The 20,890-nt window shown below is 38.2% G+C and overlaps 1 protein-coding gene across 1 annotated transcript; it reads left to right on the top strand.

The window, feature by feature from the left end:
* Positions 1-3,091: 3,091 nt before the first annotated feature.
* On the top strand, positions 3,092-17,983 carry LOC121893745 (myosin heavy chain, fast skeletal muscle-like). Its single transcript, XM_042405733.1, has 41 exons — positions 3,092-3,174; positions 3,354-3,390; positions 3,610-3,822; positions 3,950-4,093; positions 4,185-4,341; positions 4,542-4,569; positions 4,682-4,793; positions 4,886-4,978; positions 5,291-5,354; positions 5,434-5,532; positions 5,642-5,745; positions 5,908-6,046; positions 6,362-6,480; positions 6,592-6,741; positions 6,828-6,998; positions 7,099-7,411; positions 7,810-7,877; positions 8,086-8,173; positions 8,594-8,711; positions 8,788-8,911; positions 9,011-9,147; positions 10,808-11,063; positions 11,159-11,401; positions 11,490-11,666; positions 11,749-11,894; positions 11,986-12,076; positions 12,456-12,845; positions 12,972-13,098; positions 13,228-13,346; positions 13,445-13,641; positions 13,726-13,909; positions 13,980-14,145; positions 14,484-14,608; positions 14,723-15,031; positions 15,127-15,330; positions 15,418-15,543; positions 16,290-16,460; positions 16,640-16,744; positions 17,393-17,488; positions 17,670-17,801; positions 17,898-17,983. Exons 3-41 carry the CDS (start codon positions 3,622-3,624, stop codon positions 17,916-17,918), a joined length of 5,814 nt encoding a protein of 1,937 aa, XP_042261667.1. The 5' UTR covers positions 3,092-3,174; positions 3,354-3,390; positions 3,610-3,621; the 3' UTR covers positions 17,919-17,983.
* Positions 17,984-20,890: the final 2,907 nt, after the last annotated feature.

Genomic DNA, 20,890 nt, shown 5'->3' with positions numbered 1-20,890 from the left:
CTCAGCAGAGCAGAGGAGAGACAGTGAAGTAGTTGAGTTGACGACAACACTCGTTACGTCTCTGTTATTCCGTTGTTGGTTAACTTGGCCTATTTTTGAGCTACTTTGTTCGAGACGATAAATGTGTCTCTCCATCCGGCACTGTAGGCTAGTTGTGAGGGACGGTGGCTCGCCTCAGTCAGGAGGATAGTGCTGATTTTACAGATTTTTTCAGTCTGCTGTGAATGTCTAAAAGTCTAGACCCCAGTGAAGTTGACTGTTTCAGTGCAATGATGTCATTTTATACAATAAAGTTTATTGTTAAACTGTTAAATATCATGCCTCCATTACATGCCTTTGTCACAGTTGTTTGATAACCACATTTGAGGGATCATTGAAAAAAACTGCTTTTGAAAGATTATTCAAAGATGTGTTTCAAAGATTATTGGCCGATATATCAACATCAGAATTTTTTTATTCTCAAATATCAATATCAACATCGGCTCCAAATATCCAGTATTGGCCCTAAAAGTTATGCCAGTATTGAATTTTGAATAGTTTGTAAATAAGTAGAATATTATACTAACACACTGAAGAGAATATTGTGATGGAAGTGATATTCCTACATACCTAGAAATATAATTTGATGCAAAAGTGCCCATCTTGTCATTCCAGAGGGTCCAGTGTGCTGTGTACAATCACCACATCCCATATTACCAAAAAGCCATTATATTGTATACATTTACAAAAAGTGTTATATCAGTATACAGTGTCTCTAATAATATAGGAAACAAGAACAATCCAATGTGTATCATTCAAATACCTTGTATTTCTACTTATTTATTTTTTGTTCTCTTTAGTTTTCATGTCCAACATCATGCTCCACATATGGAAATTGTTTTGTGAGATTTGGTTGCAAAGCTGTTCAAAGATGATTGTAGATCTTTAGGAAGGCAAAAGCAGCAACAGAAGATTAATAAGTTGACATTTTCTGTTGCATTACAAAGCAGACTAGTTATGATATGTTGCAGACTGATGATACATTTTTCATGATTCTTGTAAGGAAACGAAACATGCTGCAATCAACACATAAACAAAGTTTGCATCATCCACCTCTGACCCAAAAATCAAATCTGTTACAAGAGTTTTAACCTTTACAGGTAACCACCTCTATAGAAGCAATACACAATACGGACAATGATAGGTCAATTTTACAGGTGATGACAACAAAAAACATGAATACCCACTTGTAAGCTGTGTTGTAGGTAGTTACCTTACCAGAACTTGCTGCTTTCAGTTTTCTAAACACAATCGTTAACGTTTCCGTTTCGGTGTCAAATCAAGAAAAAAACAAAGAAAAGCATCACTCTCAGTCTCTCTTTTCCTTACTCCCTTTCTGCCCTTACTTGAATTTGAATTTCTCAAACATGCATTAGTAAATGGAAACACACACATGCATACACACACACAATTCTCAGTGTGCTGCATAACACCTGCACAGATATGTCTTATTTATAACACACAAGGGAATATTAGTCGCTTTGGAATTTAGAAATGTGTGGCCACCCTGAAGGCTTGGCAGTATTCACCAACAGTTGGCCAACTATTAAGTGAACAAATTGTTAATTTGCTTTCACTTAGACAAATATTTACAGTTGACTATTGCTTCTGTTTTCTTTTAAAAAGCACAGTAGATACAAAAGTCAAATCAAAAATAAAACCTTATGAACATTTTCTTTGTTTGTTTTTGCCCAATTGTAGAAACCTTTCCTTGTTTACAATAGTTTTATTTTTCTGTCGGACTGATTCCTTACCTCATCTCCTCTTCTTGTGTGCAGCATTACAAACATTAACAACAGACTAGCCTTGACAGTACTGGCTGACACAACAATAAACACCACCCTCATATAAATTCTATCATATAAATTCATCTCTATTATGTTTATCTAGACCAACCAGGAACATAAACTCTGCATGAAATGAAGATGAATATTAACAGCAATTGAGAAACCACAAGAAATTTCCATCAAACTATTTCCATTTTTCAAAGATAATGTTTGTTACAACTGAAATTGCAAAGTTCATTAGTTCATCTAACTATTGCAACCAGTATGTTGCACCTTACTATAGTTTTTACTATAAGTCTTTACTATAAATACTATAAATACTATGAAACACACGGTTACACATACCTCATTCTGGTGCCACATTTTTCCAAAACGTACATCACAAACATTTGTAGCATCAGAGGCCCCCACAGGAAGCAAACAATAAGCAGTGCCAGTAGCATGCACCCATCAACTCCAGAGGAACGGAGACATAAACTAACTTCTTTAGACTTCTACTTACCAAGAAACAGAACCTATCTAAGTTAAACTTGTTGAGTTTATGACCTAGTCACAATACTGATTGAACCAACCAGCCTGGACATTTTTTTTAGGTGTTTAGTAACAGGATGCTGAAATACATCTGACATGTCATTAACAAAAGCATTTGTAAACAATTGTAATAGCTTAGGTATTTCTGAGCTGGACACTATATTTGCTTTAGCTCCTAATAAGACTGTAAAGGAAAGCCAGACATATTGAGTATCACCTTTTATTGCAACTTAATCACACCACAAGAGAATACTTTCACAGCGTTTTAGGTGTCATCTTTCTTTTGGAGAGAAAGCACAACAGCATAATGGACTATTATGGGATCTTAAATTAGCTTCAACTAAACACTTGGCCCGATGCTCAAGAGATGTTTTGAAACAATGTCACTGCCAAATATCTGTTTGATGGTATAAGAGACTTTTATGATGGACAGCTGGACAACACAAACCTGGAATAAGACTTTCTGGCATACATACATACAGATTTCAGGTAATAGTTTAATTCCTTATTTTCATTTATGCAAAAAAATGTATGCACAAACTATGATATATTGAGGTATTTGATTATATAATCATAATTTGTCATAATCTCACATTTTTTCAGTTTGTATGTGTGTGTGTGTGTTTCGTTTGTTTGTTTTTTGTTATATGGGATACGGTGACACCAGTTGTGATGATGAGGTGGGGAGGACATCTGATACCATTCTTCCAAGAGAAGCTCATTGACCTTAAGAGGAGCGTGGAGGCTGGAGATCTCAGTATAAAAGAAGCACTCCGAGGCTCCTCAAAAGTTTTGGACTGACAGGCTGCCAACAAAGGTGAGTCTTCTCATATTCTTATACTCCGCTCGCACTTTCACAGCGATCAGTCATTTTAATTAATTTGTGGCTCAAGAGCAGTTCTTTTGCAAGATTTGCTTGAACATGCAGAAAGTTACTGATTTAAGTCTAAGTAAAGCTTGCACATTTTTCAATTTCTAATTTGACTTTTTTTATAGTATCCACACAGCAGCTGTATCACTTGGCAACAAAAAGGTAAATTGCATTCATACAACTCGTGAAATTAAATGAAAGATATATTATAAACCATGCAGTTTTATTTTATTTATTGGGTCTAATTTTAAGCTATCATTCTCTATTTTGTTTTTACTCAGAGAGGCACCATGAGTGGGGACCCAGAAATGTAGAAGTCATGACTTGTCCTACCTTGCTTTTAAAATGAATGACTATTGTCTTGTTTTTACTTCCTTGCAGTAAAGAGTCATCATGGGTGACCCGGAAATGGAGTGTTTTGGCCCGGCGGCCATTTACCTCCGAAAGCCAGAACGAGAACGAATGGAAGCTCAAAACACTCCCTTCGATGCTAAAACAGCTTACTTTGTGACTGAACCCGCCGAGATGTACCTCAAGGGGAAACTTGTGAAGAGAGAAGGTGGCAAAGCTTCAGTTGAAATTAAGGGTGGGAAGGTATGTACTGTAGATCATTGACATATAATACAATAGACACAGCTAAAATAGTAACTACATATCCTCACATTTATTTCATAATGATGCTGCAGATTGTCAGTACTAATCATTCACTGCTTTGGTGCAGACCCTCACTGTAAAAGATGATGAAGTCTTCCCCATGAACCCTCCAAAGTTCGATAAGATTGAGGACATGGCCATGATGACCCACCTCAGTGAGCCTGCTGTGCTGTATAACCTCAAAGAGCGCTATGCAGCATGGATGATCTATGTAAGACCAATTTAAATATACAGTTATACTGTATATACAGTATATCACATGTATGAAGGTGACATTTATAGATGTCCTCTTTTTAAAACAGACCTACTCTGGGTTGTTCTGCGTCACTGTGAACCCCTACAAGTGGCTCCCAGTGTATGACACAAAGGTTGTATCAGGATACAGAGGCAAAAAGAGGATTGAGGCACCACCCCACATCTTTTCCATCTCTGATAACGCCTATCAGTTCATGCTCCAAGGTATCAATCTTTTTGTAAGCAACAATCTATAGAGGCTCAACATGGAGCCATAATTTTAAAAAATATCTTCCACAGCAGTTTGTTCTCACAGGCATTTAGTAACAGAGTGACTACTGTAATATAATAATATAATGCAACATTACTCTTTATGAAAAATGAATGAAATAATGTGATATGTTCATATTACATTCTCTCAACAGATCGGGAGAATCAGTCAATCCTGATTACGTAAGTCAGTTCTAAAGAGAGTTTACTTGGATTGACATAACTCAGACTGAGGTCCACATTATGTCTGACTTACACCAATTCATGTGTCATGTGTCAATTGTCTGCATTGTAGCGGAGAATCCGGTGCAGGAAAGACTGTCAACACCAAACGTGTCATCCAGTACTTTGCGACAATCGCAGTGGCTGGAGGGAAGAAATCTGAGCCAACTCCTGGAAAAATGCAGGTAATATATAATACATGGTACATATGTATGATATCTGTGAAAATGGAAATCGCAAAAAGACCCAAACACATGTCATGTAACGTCATTTGAAGGGGTCGCTGGAAGATCAAATCATCGCAGCCAACCCACTGCTGGAGGCCTATGGTAATGCCAAAACTGTGAGGAATGACAACTCATCCCGCTTTGTAAGTTTTGTTTCATAAAATTCTTCTGCTTTAAAATAGTGTCTGTTTTAAGATGATCCATTAGTCCTCTACCCTTTAATATTTTTGCTTGTTTTCACACTATCACAGTATGTAGTGCAGTCAAAATTTAAAAGCATTCTGGTTACCAGCATTTTGCCTGTATAGTACTAAATAATCTGTTGGTAGGAAAGGCTTGAAATATTTCCATATAGTTTGAGGTAGAAATTAATGTAAAGATATAGAGTATGAGGCATGTGCACCATTAGAGTGAGTTTCAAATATGCCCACACTGACAACAACATTCTTCTTTAGGGTAAATTCATCAGAATCCATTTTGCATCAACTGGAAAGTTGGCCTCAGCTGACATTGAAACATGTAAGCTTCCAGCCATTCATTATCCAGAAGGTTTGATAAAAGGACAAACTGTAAACCACCTTATTGCTTTGTTTTATAGATCTGCTGGAGAAGTCTCGAGTGACGTTCCAGCTGTCTGCTGAGAGAAGTTACCACATCTTCTATCAGCTCATGACAGGCCACAAACCTGAGCTGATTGGTGAGCAGTTTGACTATATATCATTTGATGTACTGTTAATGTTGTATTTGTACTATAAATACAGGCTTCACCTGAGTCCGCAAACTGAAGTGAAATAAATCTTTTTCAGAGGCTCTCCTCATCACCACCAACCCTTACGACTATCCAATGGTCAGTCAGGGTGAAATCACTGTCAAGAGTATCAATGACATTGAAGAGTTCATTGCCACTGATGTGAGTTGACAAACTGTACTGCAAAATCTAAAACCTCAAAGAGTTTTTCTTTCAGAGCTACTGATAACAGTAAACCCTCAGTTTAGCTCTCACCCTCTGTTTTAGATAACCTAAGACAAACATATTACAATAAATCTATGTTTTTGTCCATTTGTTCTGCAGACTGCCATTGATATCCTGGGCTTTACTGCAGAGGAGAAGATAAGCATTTACAAGCTGACTGGAGCTGTGGTGCATCATGGAAACATGAAGTTCAAGCAGAAACAGCGTGAAGAGCAGGCTGAGCCTGATGGCAATGAGGGTAAATGCTGAAGTAAAATTCACAATTTCATACAGCAACCAACCAATTTACCATTACTAACATACTGTAATGGATCTTCTTATGACATCCGAGTTCCTATATTCAGTTGTGCTCTCACTGTAAAAGGTAAGGTGTCTAAGGTGTTGCAAGGGGCAACAGAGAAGTTCTCTGCTTAGCGTGTTGTTACCATGATGTGGACCCAGATAAGTAACAGAGGATGGATACATTTGATAGAAAATACTGTAGATTCTCAAATCAGCACCAGTCACCTTTGGAACATTTTGTGTCATGGGTAATCTTTTCTGTTCTCATCAGAGGCTGATAAAATTGCCTACCTCATGGGTCTCAACTCTGCTGATATGCTCAAGGCTTTATGTTACCCAAGAGTCAAGGTTGGCAATGAAATGGTGGTTAAAGGTCAAACTGTGCCACAGGTAATTTATATAAAGATATTAGCTCATGAAAACATTTCATTATTCAATATAAAAATACCAGTAGTATTTTTATATAACCCGATTTCCAACTCTTTCAATCTTTAAATCTAGGTGCATAATTCTGTCATGGCTCTGTCCAAGTCTGCCTATGAGAAAATGTTCTTGTGGATGGTTGTCAGAATCAATGAGATGCTGGACACAAAACAGCCGAGACAGTTCTTCATCGGTGTCCTGGATATTGCTGGGTTTGAAATTTTTGATGTAAGTAAACTGCACATATCTCTTGGTAATGCAGTGTGAACCAGCAGAATAAATCATTGGCATCATATCTTCTCTCTTACCTCAAGTTCAACAGCTTGGAGCAGCTTTGCATCAACTTCACCAATGAAAAACTGCAACAGTTTTTCAACCACCACATGTTTGTTCTGGAGCAAGAAGAGTATAAGAAAGAGGGCATTGAGTGGGAGTTCATTGACTTTGGCATGGACTTGGCTGCCTGCATTGAGCTTATTGAGAAGGTAAGGTTGTAAATGGCATATTTTCATGAAAACCTTGTGCACACATACATTAGAGAAATGTGTTAATGCAATGATGAGTCAATTTTACATGCAATTTCAGCCAATGGGCATCTTCTCCATCCTTGAAGAGGAGTGCATTGTCCCCAAGGCTACAGATGCCACCTTCAAAAACAAACTGCATGACCAGCATCTTGGTAAAAGTGCCCCCTTCCAGAAACCAAAACCTGGCAAAGGCAAAGCTGAGGCCCATTTCTCCCTGGTGCACTATGCCGGCACTGTTGATTACAACGTCAATGGCTGGCTGGACAAGAACAAGGACCCCCTGAACGACTCAGTTGTTCAGCTCTACCAGAAGTCTTCAGTCAAACTGCTGGCTCATCTCTATATGGCACATGCCGCGGGGGATGGTAAGGGTCATATTTTGAAAAAGAAATACTGAAGTGTGTTTCTGGTGTTCAGTGATGCTGGTGGTTTTGCTGTTTGCGTCTCATGTCTCTGGAGAAGGTCGTTTTTTCTTGCTATAATACACAGCATGTAAGATGGAACATGTGTATGGTGTATAATGGATGCATGTCATATTAACATATTGACCCACTGTACAGAGTTTTCAGGGAATTTCACCATTAAAATGTCATATGATTACTTACAACAAGAACAACAAGGAAACTCAGGGGCATTATACATTGATATATATTGAACTATTTCAGATAAAACTATAAAAATACATATAATTAGCAGCATCAAGTCCATCATACTTGTAAATAATTAATTCAGCTAATTGCTAAATGTGACCCTGTAAATGCATTTACAGATAAAGGTGCAAAGAAAGGTGGCAAGAAGAAGGGTGGTTCTTTCCAGACTGTGTCAGCTCTCTTCAGGGTAAGTTTTATTTTAACAAATACTTTTTATGGTCATTTAGAAAAACTTGCTCATAATAAGACATTGTAACACTAATCTAGAATCATGCATTCAGTACAAACTTTTGACTGGCACTGTATATGTATGACTTTTAATTTGATTGTACAGTACTGTCAGTGTTAACATCTTTTGGGAAAATAGAAATTATAAATGTTTTGTCCTTCAACAGGAAAACTTGGGCAAGTTGATGACCAACTTGAGGAGCACTCATCCACATTTTGTGCGCTGTCTAATTCCCAATGAATCAAAAACACCAGGTAGGTCAAAAAAAAAAAAAAAAAAAGTCTGACTGACTGACAAAAGTGCAGAGTCTACATGAAGAGTAGCAAGTCTCATTTTCAAAAATTCACATGAAGGAGGTTTATGCTGTTATTTTGTAGATCATCACCTCATGAATCCATACCTCACTCACTGTTCATTCATTCATGTTCATAAAGTACAGCACCAGTCAAAAGTTTGGACACACCTTTCCATTCACTTGAATGAGAAAGCATGTCCAACCTTTTTACTGGGGCTGTACATGCCCATCTTCCCCACAGTTGCTGTCATAAAGCAGGACAATGTCTTTAGATGACACATTAAACCAGGATCATTCACACACCTCCTCTCTCCAGTACTACTGAACTGTGTGGGAAGCTTCATGTCTATGACACTCGGTGTCCTTGTTTCTGTTTAAGGTCTGATGGAGAACTTCCTGGTCATCCACCAGCTGAGGTGTAACGGTGTGCTGGAAGGTATCAGGATCTGCAGGAAAGGTTTCCCCAGCAGAATCCTCTATGCTGACTTCAAGCAGAGGTAGCTATTCCTGTAGTTCACATATGAGCACAATGACTTTGTTTCATACTGATCTGATTCAAGTATATTCTTTCAGATACAAAGTATTGAATGCTAGTGTCATTCCGGAGGGACAGTTCATCGACAACAAGAAGGCTTCAGAGAAACTCCTGGAGTCCATAAATGTGGACAGAACACAGTACAGATTTGGCCATACCAAGGTAAATGAACAGACTTAAGTATAATCATGAAGTAATGAGATCTCCTTGTGAAACAGAAAAATGTTTAGATTAATTCAACATTATAATATCTATCAACAGGTATTCTTCAAGGCTGGACTGCTGGGTACGCTTGAGGAGATGAGAGATGAGAAATTGGTTGAACTGGTGACCATGACTCAGGCTCTCTGCAGAGGTTACGTCATGAGACGAGAATTTGTCAAGATGATGGCACGAAGGTAGCTTTACTATTTTGTAAACTACAAATATATTGTGGTTATTTCAGCAAAAGACAGATAAAACAAAAAATCCATATTACCTGTTTCATTAACAGGCAAAATTTGTCCAACAACATGGCTCTCATAAATCTGTCTGATACAGTTTGATTACTTTCTCGTACTGTAATCGTAAGGTGTTTCAGTGCAGGTTTGGATTAATCTACAGCTCACGTCTTCTCAGTGTATCTCAGTGGATTCATGATCCGTGGCCCAATTCTACTTAATGAAGCTCTCATGACTTTCTGTTACATGTTTTTGCTCATTTGCTGATTTAAGTATGATAGCATGACTGTAATAGTTTGTTCACTTTCTTCGGCTCATGGCCTGGACATTGACAAAAATATACCAAAAAACAATCATGCCACGCAAAGCTACAGTTTTAAAAGATTGGAGAAAAAAACATTTAATATATATTTATGATGTAAAGCTGAGAAAATAATAGTCCAGCACTCATACTAGAAGGCTGACAAACTATTAAAAGAGTAACTTTGTGAAAACCTTTGCAATTAAGTAATTACTTGCCAAGTAAAATTACATAATACAACATCTCACTTAGCATATCATACAGTATCATTCTACACAAAATCATTACTTTTATTCTAAGACAGAAGTAAAAATATTGAAACTGTAAAAAATACTGTATTTAGTCTGTGTTATGTTGTGTAGTTTGGACATATCAGCACATTCTTCATACTTTCGTGATTACATAACTGTCAAAGTTTAATTTATTTTCTTCAGGTAGTGTGGCAAGCTCAGAGGCCCTTCTAAAATTGAATGCATGGTGGATTTTGTTTTTCTACAGTGGAGATAGCAGTTACTGCTGGTTGACTGACTCACTGTTGTGGGCCTGAGCGAGTATGTGGTGAAATGAAGAGTTGGTTCAAAGCGTTTGCCCCTGGCTGATATTTAACACAGTTCAGTATAGTTGGTACTGCAGCAGTGTCTGACATCCTAATGAGATCCAGGGAGACATGGGATTCTTCACCTCTAGCTTTGCAGAGCATCTAGATGGGTGATATAAATAATTTTGGACATATTTACTAAGTCTTCACAGTTATTGCACATAAACTGCATTCACAGTTTTTTTACTTTTCACTTGGAGTTGCAGAGGCTCATTGAAAAACTATTAGAATATATATTATTGGATACTTGCATGTGCTGTATCTCACACACCATGGTATCCACAAGCACTCGGTTGGACTACTGGAGGGCAAGTACCTTCCTTATTATCTGTTTAAAACCTGGAGAGACCTCCACATGTGGGCTGCCTCCTCTTCATTCCCCTGACCTAGTTTGAGCTCTTTAATGTAGGGACAAGAAAGGGGAGTTTGCCAGTGTGTACAGTTTATTCTGAGCTATATTCACTGGCTAGGAGTTCCTCTGTGAAGACTTGGCCACAGAGGTCAAACTGTCCACAACATGTTTGCACAATGCTATGTTTTTATGCTCCAGAAATCCATTTCTACACACAAATTGTTTGGGGTTCATCTATGGCCTGATTGTTCCTCCTTTTGGCACACTCAAACACACCTTACTTGAAGCTGCTAAAACCACCTGATATTATAGCAATAAGAATCTATTTAACTCAATCTCAAATCTTTTCTGTGTCTTGTATCACCAGGGAAGCTATTTACTCCATCCAGTACAACATCCGCTCATTCATGAATGTCAAAACATGGCCATGGATGAAGCTTTACTTCAAGATTAAGCCTCTGCTGAAGAGTGCAGAGACTGAGAAAGAGATGGCCCAAATGAAGGAGGACTTTGAAAAAACCAAAGAGCAGCTAGCAAAGGCTCTGGCTAAGAAGAAAGAACTGGAGGAGAAGATGGTTACTCTCCTGCAGGAGAAGAATGACTTGCAGCTACAAATTGCATCTGTACGTTAAGTAGAAAGAGGCAATTGCTTTTTCAGTGACAGAGGTTTTTACAATTAACTAAATAATATTTTACTTGTATGTCATTTCAAATCTAGGAAGGTGAAAACCTTGCTGATGCAGAGGAGAGGTGTGAGGGGCTCATTAAAGCAAAAATCCAGCTTGAGGCCAAAGCCAAAGAGGCGGCTGAGAGACTGGAGGATGAGGAGGAAATCAATGCTGAGCTGACTGCAAAGAAGCGGAAGCTGGAGGATGAGTGCTCTGAGTTGAAGAAAGACATTGACGACTTGGAGCTGACCCTGGCCAAAGTGGAAAAGGAGAAACATGCCACTGAGAACAAGGTTGGTGTATTATTCACAAGGCCTTAAAGTCCACTCTTCAGAGAACACCAACCCCTTCTAAATGATCTTCACAATATTGCCAATATAGGTTAAAAATTTGGTTGAAGAGATGACTTCTCAAGATGAGACCATTGCCAAGTTGACCAAAGAGAAGAAAGCTCTCCAAGAGGCCCATCAGCAGACCCTTGATGATCTTCAGGCAGAGGAGGACAAAGTCAACACTCTGACGAAGGCCAAGACCAAGCTGGAACAGCAAGTGGATGATGTATGTAATAATAACAGACTATAATTTCACTCCCCTTGAAACTTTAAAAGCAAAAAATAATGCCTCATCTTGGTTAAAACAGCTTGAAGGTTCCCTGGAGCAAGAGAGGAAGCTCCGTATGGATCTTGAGCGAGCTAAAAGAAAGCTGGAAGGAGATCTGAAACTGGCCCATGAATCCATAATGGATCTGGAGAACGACAAGCAGCAATCTGATGAGAAAATCAAGAAGTACGTAAAAATGGGAACTTAATTCATGGCCTCCACAATTCCCACAATGACACTGTACTTCTAACATTTTTTATTTTATTTATGATTAAAGGAGGGACTTTGAGATAAGCCAACTTCTCAGCAAGATAGAAGATGAACAAATACTCGAGGTTCAGCTTCATAAGAAAATCAAAGAACTGCAGGTAAAGTGTAAATGGGTGTCTGAGGTTTATGGAGAGTCGAATGTTTGTGATTTTGTCTCAATCAAAAATATCTATTTGTAGTATTCTTCCTTCTTATGGATAGTTTTTATTAATTTACATAAAACAATTAGAAAGCGGATGGATGTAATGACATTTAACACTCACTAACATTAACATTTTGGTTCATTTACATCTTTATGATTAAAGTATAACACCAAGTATTAGTGAAAAGAAAAGTGAAGTTGTCCTTTTATAGGAATTTAATTAGTATTGAGACTATTAAGTGTCTTACTCTAAATCAGTTCTAAGGGAAAATATTAAATTTATAATAAAGCAGTACAGTACATTGAAACATGACTTGTGTTTTTTTGCTTCACAGGCTCGTATTGAGGAGCTGGAGGAAGAGATTGAGTCTGAGCGGGCAGCTCGGGCCAAGGTGGAGAAACAGAGGTCTGATCTCTCCAGGGAACTCGAGGAGATCAGTGAGAGACTGGAAGAAGCTGGTGGAGCAACATCTGTTCAAATTGAGATGAACAAGAAGCGTGAGGCCGAGTTCCAGAAGCTGCGTCGTGATCTCGAAGAGTCCACCCTGCAGCACGAGGCCACCGCTGCAGCTCTCCGCAAGAAGCAGGCTGACAGTTCGGCAGAACTGGGGGAACAGATTGATAACCTTCAGCGGGTCAAACAGAAACTGGAGAAAGAGAAAAGTGAATACAAGATGGAGATTGATGACCTCAGCAGCAACATGGAGTCCATTGCCAAATCAAAAGTAAAATTTACAAATGTTTCTTTTGATTAAATAATTATACAGTAAATACCCAAATCCATGTTTTATTGTCTACAGAAGCATTATGAGTATATAATATAGTTACATCTTACTGACTTTTGTTTGTAGGGTAACCTGGAGAAAATGTGCCGTACCCTTGAGGATCAACTAAGTGAATTCAAGTCCAAGCATGAAGAACACGTGCGTCAGTTAAACGACATGAATGTTCAAAGAGCAAGACTGACAACTGAAAATAGTGAGTGTAACATCTGGGATTAAAACCAATGAAAACAGAATCAGAAATGGTTTTATAAAATATTGTATAACGTAGCAGAAGCCACTTACTTAAGATGTTGAATAAATAATATCTCTTTATTCCAATCAGGCGAATTTGGTCGTCAGTTGGAGGAAAAGGATTCTCTTGTTTCACAGCTGACAAGGGGCAAACAGGCTTATATTCATCAGATTGAGGAGCTCAAAAAGCACCTTGAGGAAGAGATTAAGGTACTGCTTTAGGCTGTTGTCTTGTTAAATGTAGCCATTAAAGCTCTAATGTATTTATTAGAATTAATTTGCCACATTTTGTGTTATGTCATTATCAGGCCAAGAACGCCCTGGCTCATTCTGTTCAGTCAGCTCGTCATGACTGCGACCTGCTCAGAGAGCAGTATGAGGAGGAGCAGGAAGCCAAGTCTGAGCTGCAGCGTGCAATGTCCAAGGCCAACAGCGAGGTGGCCCAATGGAGAACCAAATACGAGACCGATGCCATTCAGCGCACTGAGGAGCTTGAGGAGGCAAAGTAATGAACGGTCCTGAAGTCTCGTGGTTTCCACATGCACTGATTCTGTAAATCATCATGAAACAAGTTGATGTGTCTTTGCAGGAAAAAGCTTGCCCAACGTCTTCAGGATGCAGAGGAATCCATCGAGGCTGTGAACGCAAAATGCGCCTCCCTGGAAAAGACAAAACAGAGACTGCAGGGTGAAGTGGAAGACCTGATGATTGATGTAGAGAGAGCTAATGCTCTCGCTGCTACCCTCGACAAGAAGCAAAGGAACTTTGACAAGGTCAGATATTGTTGTATAAACATTCTACATGAGGTGACAGAAGATACTCATTTGTTTGTTAAATGTTCAGGTTCTTGCTGAGTGGAAGCAGAAGTATGAGGAGAGCCAGGCAGAGCTGGAGGGATCTCTGAAGGAGGCTCGTTCTCTCAGCACTGAGATTTTCAAAATGAAAAACTCCTATGAAGAAGCTCTGGACCACCTGGACACCCTGAAGAGGGAGAACAAGAACCTGCAACGTAAGACAAATCTCGTTTGTTATTGTGTTCTTTTTTTCGAAAAATTATCCACTTTAAATATCAAGGAAATTCATTATAAAGTATACAATGCTACAAAATACATTCTTTACCAAATATGTTACACTTACATTGTGGGAAAACAAAACCCTGCAGCATATGGAAATTAATGTGAGCGAAATAGTTTTTTTAAACATGAATATTGAAGTTTGGGCTTGTGTGACTGGCTGGTTCTTACTAAACAAACTGAACACAATGATTATAATGCTTAACTACTGTGTTATTAAAGAATTAATGTATTAATGTGAATTTCTTGAGTTTTTTTTTCTTTTTCTCAACAGAGGAAATCACTGATTTGACTGAAGTTATTGGGGAATCAGGAAAGACGATTCATGAGCTGGAAAAAGGGAAAAAGATAGTGGAGATTGAGAAATCAGAAATCCAAACAGCTCTAGAGGAGGCAGAGGTACAGTAGCAAAGGAGAACACACATGAGGAGCTGGAGTATACAGTACATCCACCTTGATGGATACTTGATGCTTCAATTCACAAAATTTCTCCTTTACTTTTTCATTTCGCAGGCTACACTGGAGCACGAAGAATCGAAGATCCTCCGTATTCAGTTGGAGCTCACCCAAGTGAAAAATGAAATTGACAGGAAAATCGCAGAGAAGGATGAGGAGATCGAACAGGTGAAGAGGAACAGTCAGAGAGTGATTGAAACCATGCAGAGCACTTTGGACGCTGAGATCAGGAGCAGGAATGATGCCCTGAGAATCAAGAAGAAGATGGAGGGAGACCTCAACGAGATGGAGATTCAGCTGAGCCATGCCAACCGCCAGGCTGTTGAAGCCCAGAAACAGCTGCGAAACGTCCAGGGACATCTTAAGGTCAGACATAAATATGGATAAACACATAAATATGCATCAAAGCAGCTACAGTATATCATGTAAATTGCTAAACAGAGCTCATATCTTGAATTCAGGATGCCCAGCTGCACCTTGATGAAGCTCTGAGAGATCAGGCAGACCTGAAAGAGCAGGTTGCCATTGTGGAGCGCAGGAACATCCTGATGGTGGCTGAGATCGAGGAGCTGAGAGCTGCTCTGGAGCAGACAGAGAGAAGCCGCAAATTGGCTGAACAGGAGCTGGTTGATGCCAGTGAGCGTGTGGGGCTGCTGCACTCGCAGGTACTATAAATATATTTTACAAGTACAGAAATACAGCATATTTTTGTAAATATAAAAAAAACAACTTAATTTTGTCTTTTCTTTTAGAATACAAATCTTCTAAACACTAAAAGGAAGTTGGAAGCTGACTTTGTCCAAATCCAAGGTGAAGTGGAAGATGCTGTCCAGGAAGCAAGAAATGCTGAAGAAAAAGCCAAGAAGGCCATCACTGATGTGAGTCATCTGTCTTCAGTGTGACAGGATACTTCAGCCTGCACCTACATACAGTCTGCTTCATTCTTTGTAAACCCGACTGCTCATTTGCTCGTGGGTCCAACAGATTACCAACCTAAGTTATCTGCTTGAATCATTCCGGTGCAGAGCAGCCAGTAGCACGCTGGTTTAAATTGATCCCCTGACAAATTTTAAATAAAGTAGAATATATACATATAATTTTGTGTAATGGGGGAAAAACATCTCAGGTTGCCTCCAACTGTGCAATGGAAGAGATGTTGGAAACTATGGCTATTCATATAGCAATGGTCAGTGCAGCTTGGTTGGGTAACCATAGTAACAGCAAGGAGGAGCTGTAACAGATTAACAGATTGTTGGGTTTTTTTTTCAAGAAGTTTGTTCATTCAAACTGAATATAAGATTTTCTGGTTTACAGTCAGGAATCTCTGGTAGGCAAGAAGTACATTTACAGTGTTTGCTCTTGTTAAACTAAACAATAACAATGAAATAACTTGAAAATTGGACTCAGGCAACAACTAATGATCAATACATTTTACCGAAATCTGTGTGTGACAAAACATTTTATGACATTAACCTTTATGGACATTATAATCCCATGTGTCCATGTGCATTGTTTGATATTTATAGCTAAATTGTGCTCTATAGTAAATCAACTCTTTTGTTTTATATTTGGGTGACAATTAACATTTTGCTTATCGGCCTTCTTAAAATGACTCCATGTGTAGGCTGCCATGATGGCGGAGGAGCTGAAGAAGGAGCAGGACACCAGCTCTCATTTGGAGAGGATGAAGAAGAACCTGGAGGTGACAGTGAAGGACCTGCAGCATCGTCTGGATGAAGCTGAGAATCTGGCCATGAAGGGTGGCAAGAAGCAGCTCCAGAAACTGGAGTCTAGAGTAGGTTCACTTGCTTCATTTTGTTCTGTATTCCCGCACTTTGGATATGAAATTAAACCACGGTTGAGATGAAGGAAACTGTCGCCCTTTTTGAGCAAACCCCCCCCAAAAAAGTTTCATCATATCACTGCCCTGTTAAAACATATTGAGTCCTAAAATCTGTACTTCTTATTGTTAAGATTCGAGAGCTGGAAGCTGAGGTTGACGCTGAGCAGAGACGTGGCGCTGAAGCTGTGAAAGGTGTCCGCAAGTATGAACGCAGAGTGAAGGAACTGACTTATCAGGTAAAGAGAACCACAACATTAATATTATATTGTGCACCTGGAAACTTAATTTAACACCTGGTTATTATCATATTATAATATTTTTCTGAAGATTTCCAGTAATTTGAGCAGCTGGGTGCAGAATGTGTTTCAAACCCCTAGAGGGCATGAATCACCATCATACAGTATGTCTGACACTCCAACAGTGCTTGACATACTGAAATGATATACTGTAGAGTAGACCAAAGCTAATGATAAACATTCTACTGTTGCCACTATTAATACACACATTTATGTACTTATCATTAGAATGCTACATGTGTGACATTTGTAGAGGTGTTTTCACATTTTCACTGTGAAAAACTGGAAAAAGGAGGAACTCTTGTATGAACACTCAGGCAGCTTGATTGACAGACATGACAGTGTTCATTCTGCAAATGGTAAAAGTGAAATTATGCACATTTCCCTGCTGTTGTGCATTCATTCATCTCTTCAGTATGTGCAGCCTGTTTGGTTTTACTCCATGTTGTCAGTCTTCAGCTGTGGAAGATCTATACGAATGTACCGAATGTTCTCACGTGGTTTTGAAGATATTCATAAAACAAGAAGGGATGATTATACTCCTTGTAGTTTTAGTATCAAACAGACTATACTGTGTACCGCCTGTAGGCTGAGGAGGACAAGAAGAACATTGTAAGACTTCAGGATCTGGTGGACAAGCTCCAGCTCAAAGTGAAATCCTACAAGAGGACCTCCGAGGAAGCTGTGAGTGCTCTTTGTGAAATATTAGACACATGCGATACATATAGGCTTTACACCGGTGACACTTTCTTAAACTGCAGTTAACACCACAGGACTGACAGCATGATACAGCATGATTTAATGACTGCGATGTTTTCATATCATACAAATGGTGAGATCTGTTCTTGAACCTTGTTGTATCCAGGAGGAGCAGGCCAACACTCACCTGTCCAGGTACAGGAAGGTTCAGCATGAGATGGAGGAGGCTCAGGAGAGAGCCGACATTGCCGAGTCGCAGGTCAACAAGCTGAGAGCCAAGAGCCGTGAAATCTTCAGGGTATATTGATTTCCATTATTTTCTTATGTCTCGTATCTTGACACAACATTCTGACAAAGTCTGACTTCTTACTGTCTCTTCTGTATTAATTTAAAGGGGAAGGATGCTGAAGAGTGAACATCAGTCTTGATGAAACACAATACAAGAAATCATACAATATGATATTTTTGTTTGATGTGTCAAGTGTGTAACATGAAATAAAATGGCAAGCAATTACCATTCAAAAATTCTCTTTTAATGGTGTTTTTTTGCTGTTACAGTATGTTTGTTTCAATAATCTCCAAGTGTTATATGTAGACGACTAGCTTTACACAAACATTGCAATTAACTAAAATAGGTCTCCTGTCCAAACATAAGGATGACATTCTTTCACTTAATGCAAGTAGACAGACACTTTAAAGCAAATAAGATCATGTCTCAACTCTGGGGACTGTTCTGAAAATCCCTCTGGATTATTTAGATGATACTTTTTTGTGTTTCACCAATTAAATGTAGAGATTTCTTTATTAAAGCCAATAATTAAAAAAAATATATTTGAAAATGTTTTGTGACAAAATCATGATTATGCACTATAAAGTATGACTCAAGACAGTTATTTAAAACTCTTTAATGCATCAGAAATCTGACAAATAACCTACATTTATCAGAACATAAATCTAATAGTTAATTGTAGCAGTGGAATTAAATGGTGATTTTGAGAAGTGTAATTTATATCCAAATGTCTACTGTGTGGTTCAAACGTTCAAAATAACCTGCTCAACTGTTGCCTGTTATCACGTAAAAAGTTCTCTAGGTTACAATAACTGCAAATCTTTCACTTGTGGTGATAATGTTACTCACAGTCTAGTGACCTTACAGTTTTTCTATGTGCTTCAAACATATGTTGCACTATGTCAAGTTGGGGTCCTGTGATCAAGTGTGACAGATTAGTGAACGACAACACATACTGATACTATTCTTGCTGCTTATGTAACTGTAAGTTAAAATGTACTTTAAACAAATTCACTGGCTACTAATTTAGCTTTTTAGAATAAAAATGCAAGTAAATATAAAGAAATTGCAGCATTTTTCATTTCACTAAATAGCCGATAATGAAAATACAACCTTGTCTGGGCAATAATCTTCCTTTAAAATGAATTTAACTTGGTGTGCATCACAAGCACAAGAATAATATTTTTTAATATAATATTTTACGAAAAAGGTTAAAAAAAAAAAAAAAGGATCAATAATCATATTCTAATAGATTTAATTGGCAGATGTTTAAAATATTAACATTTATTTTAATTATACAGTTATTTCACTCTTCTAAGCTCTTCCACCGTTGTGTGATCATCATTAGAAATGAAGGAACACAAATGGTTCAGTTACTTTATTACATTTTACACTACAGTTTTACATACATTGTATTTTTATATAATCATTCGATGTATTTTCATTTCTGTTTGAGATCTTTGAGACCAAGACTTGTCGAACAATCATAAAAGTGACAAATTGTGCAAAAGTGGTTGATTATTATTATCTTATAGTCTTATTACCACACTCCTTTAAAATTGTGTTCATACATCCAATATCAAACATATCAGCTTAGTGTTAGAAGTTGTTGCTGCAGAAAGCTGATACAGTAAGATTTGACTTACAGAAGATAAACACAATAGAAATCTGGAAACTATAGAATTAAATTGACATAAGAATCAGTGAAACTGTTTATTATTACAGTTATATTTACTTCTAACACTGGACTCACAGTTATGAACACCTCTGCCCTTTTGTCAAACTTGAGACTTAAGACCACCAAGTGAGTGTTTTATATCAAAGGTTGTTCCACAATAAGACTTGAGGCAGTGACAAATGGCTGAGCTTGAGAGCATTGCTGAGGAGACAGCTATATTTGTATTTCCTTGAAATAAGCACACATGGGAGCATAAGAGATCAAGTATCACATTTTTATTGAATATATTGGCCTATTTTGTAGGGTGTGAAGTCCTCAGTATTTAGCTCCTAATGCCCTCTCCACATCTTTCCCACTTCAGTGTCATCTTTCAACAAGGAAAGAATGCAAACTACCACACATCATATAACATGATCCCCTTCTTGCCGCGTATGGGGGACAAACACTTGACTTAGGGGAAGGTCAAGCTACAAGCCTGGCCTTGTCTTCAGTTCATCTGTCAGGACACACAGTACAACAAGACCATTTAAAGAAAGGGTTTAAAAATACATCCGCACCCTTGAGACAACACAAGTGCCGGTCTCGAAAAACCTGGAGACAGAAATCTAATCACCTGTTCGCTGCAGATTCCGCGTCAGACAATAGACCCGTAAAAGACGGTTATAGAGTTGACTTTTCTACAGGCAAATAAACCATGACACTTGATGAAGCACATTGTTCACGGCTTCTGCAGCTACCGGCCATCTCGTACGAGCTGTAGGTCAGTGGCTCTCAAACATTTTCACCCCACTTTGAGAACAAGTGCTGTAGGTGTTATAATAAGACCAAAAACATCCACAATGTCACAATTGACATGTCAACAGTGACCGTTCAGCCTAAAGATGAAGCTGTCCTTCTCTTTTAACCTTTGACCTTCCGCAGCACTGAGGGGAGACAGGTGGGTCATCGTCTGATCCCACTCATTGACTGGTTATACTGTCAGAAATGCAGAGACGCAATCTGATATGGTGGGAAATATGATGGGTGAAAGTAATAAAAAGTGTTACTTACAGAAATGCAAAAGGAATGCAAAATAGTAATGATAAAGTAAGTAAGGATAAAAAAAATAAAGTGATTCCTTTATCAGCTCTTGTTGTTATTTCTCCAAATCATTTATCAGTAGATATTTGAAGTTTTGTAGTTTATAAAGCATGATGAAAATGTGAAAATAAAATTATAAATTTTAGGTGACTCAAACAAGAGCTGATCTCAACTTTACCTTCATCATTTGTGCTTCTAAAAGTTTTTTTCCATTTAATTTGAGTCATTTTTGTTACTTCTGCTGTTAAAACTGAATTTCAATTAAAATCTGAGGAGATTTGTTGGTGGCTGTTGGTTGTAGTTTCACAAAATTTAGTCACATTAAACAACAAGTTAAATA

This window comes from Thunnus maccoyii, chromosome 3 (assembly GCF_910596095.1).
Source record: "Thunnus maccoyii chromosome 3, fThuMac1.1, whole genome shotgun sequence".
In the NCBI taxonomy this organism is placed as follows: Eukaryota; Metazoa; Chordata; class Actinopteri; order Scombriformes; family Scombridae; genus Thunnus; species Thunnus maccoyii.
The sequence above is the reverse complement of the archived record's forward strand: the minus strand, read 5'-3'. Positions and strand labels throughout refer to the sequence as shown.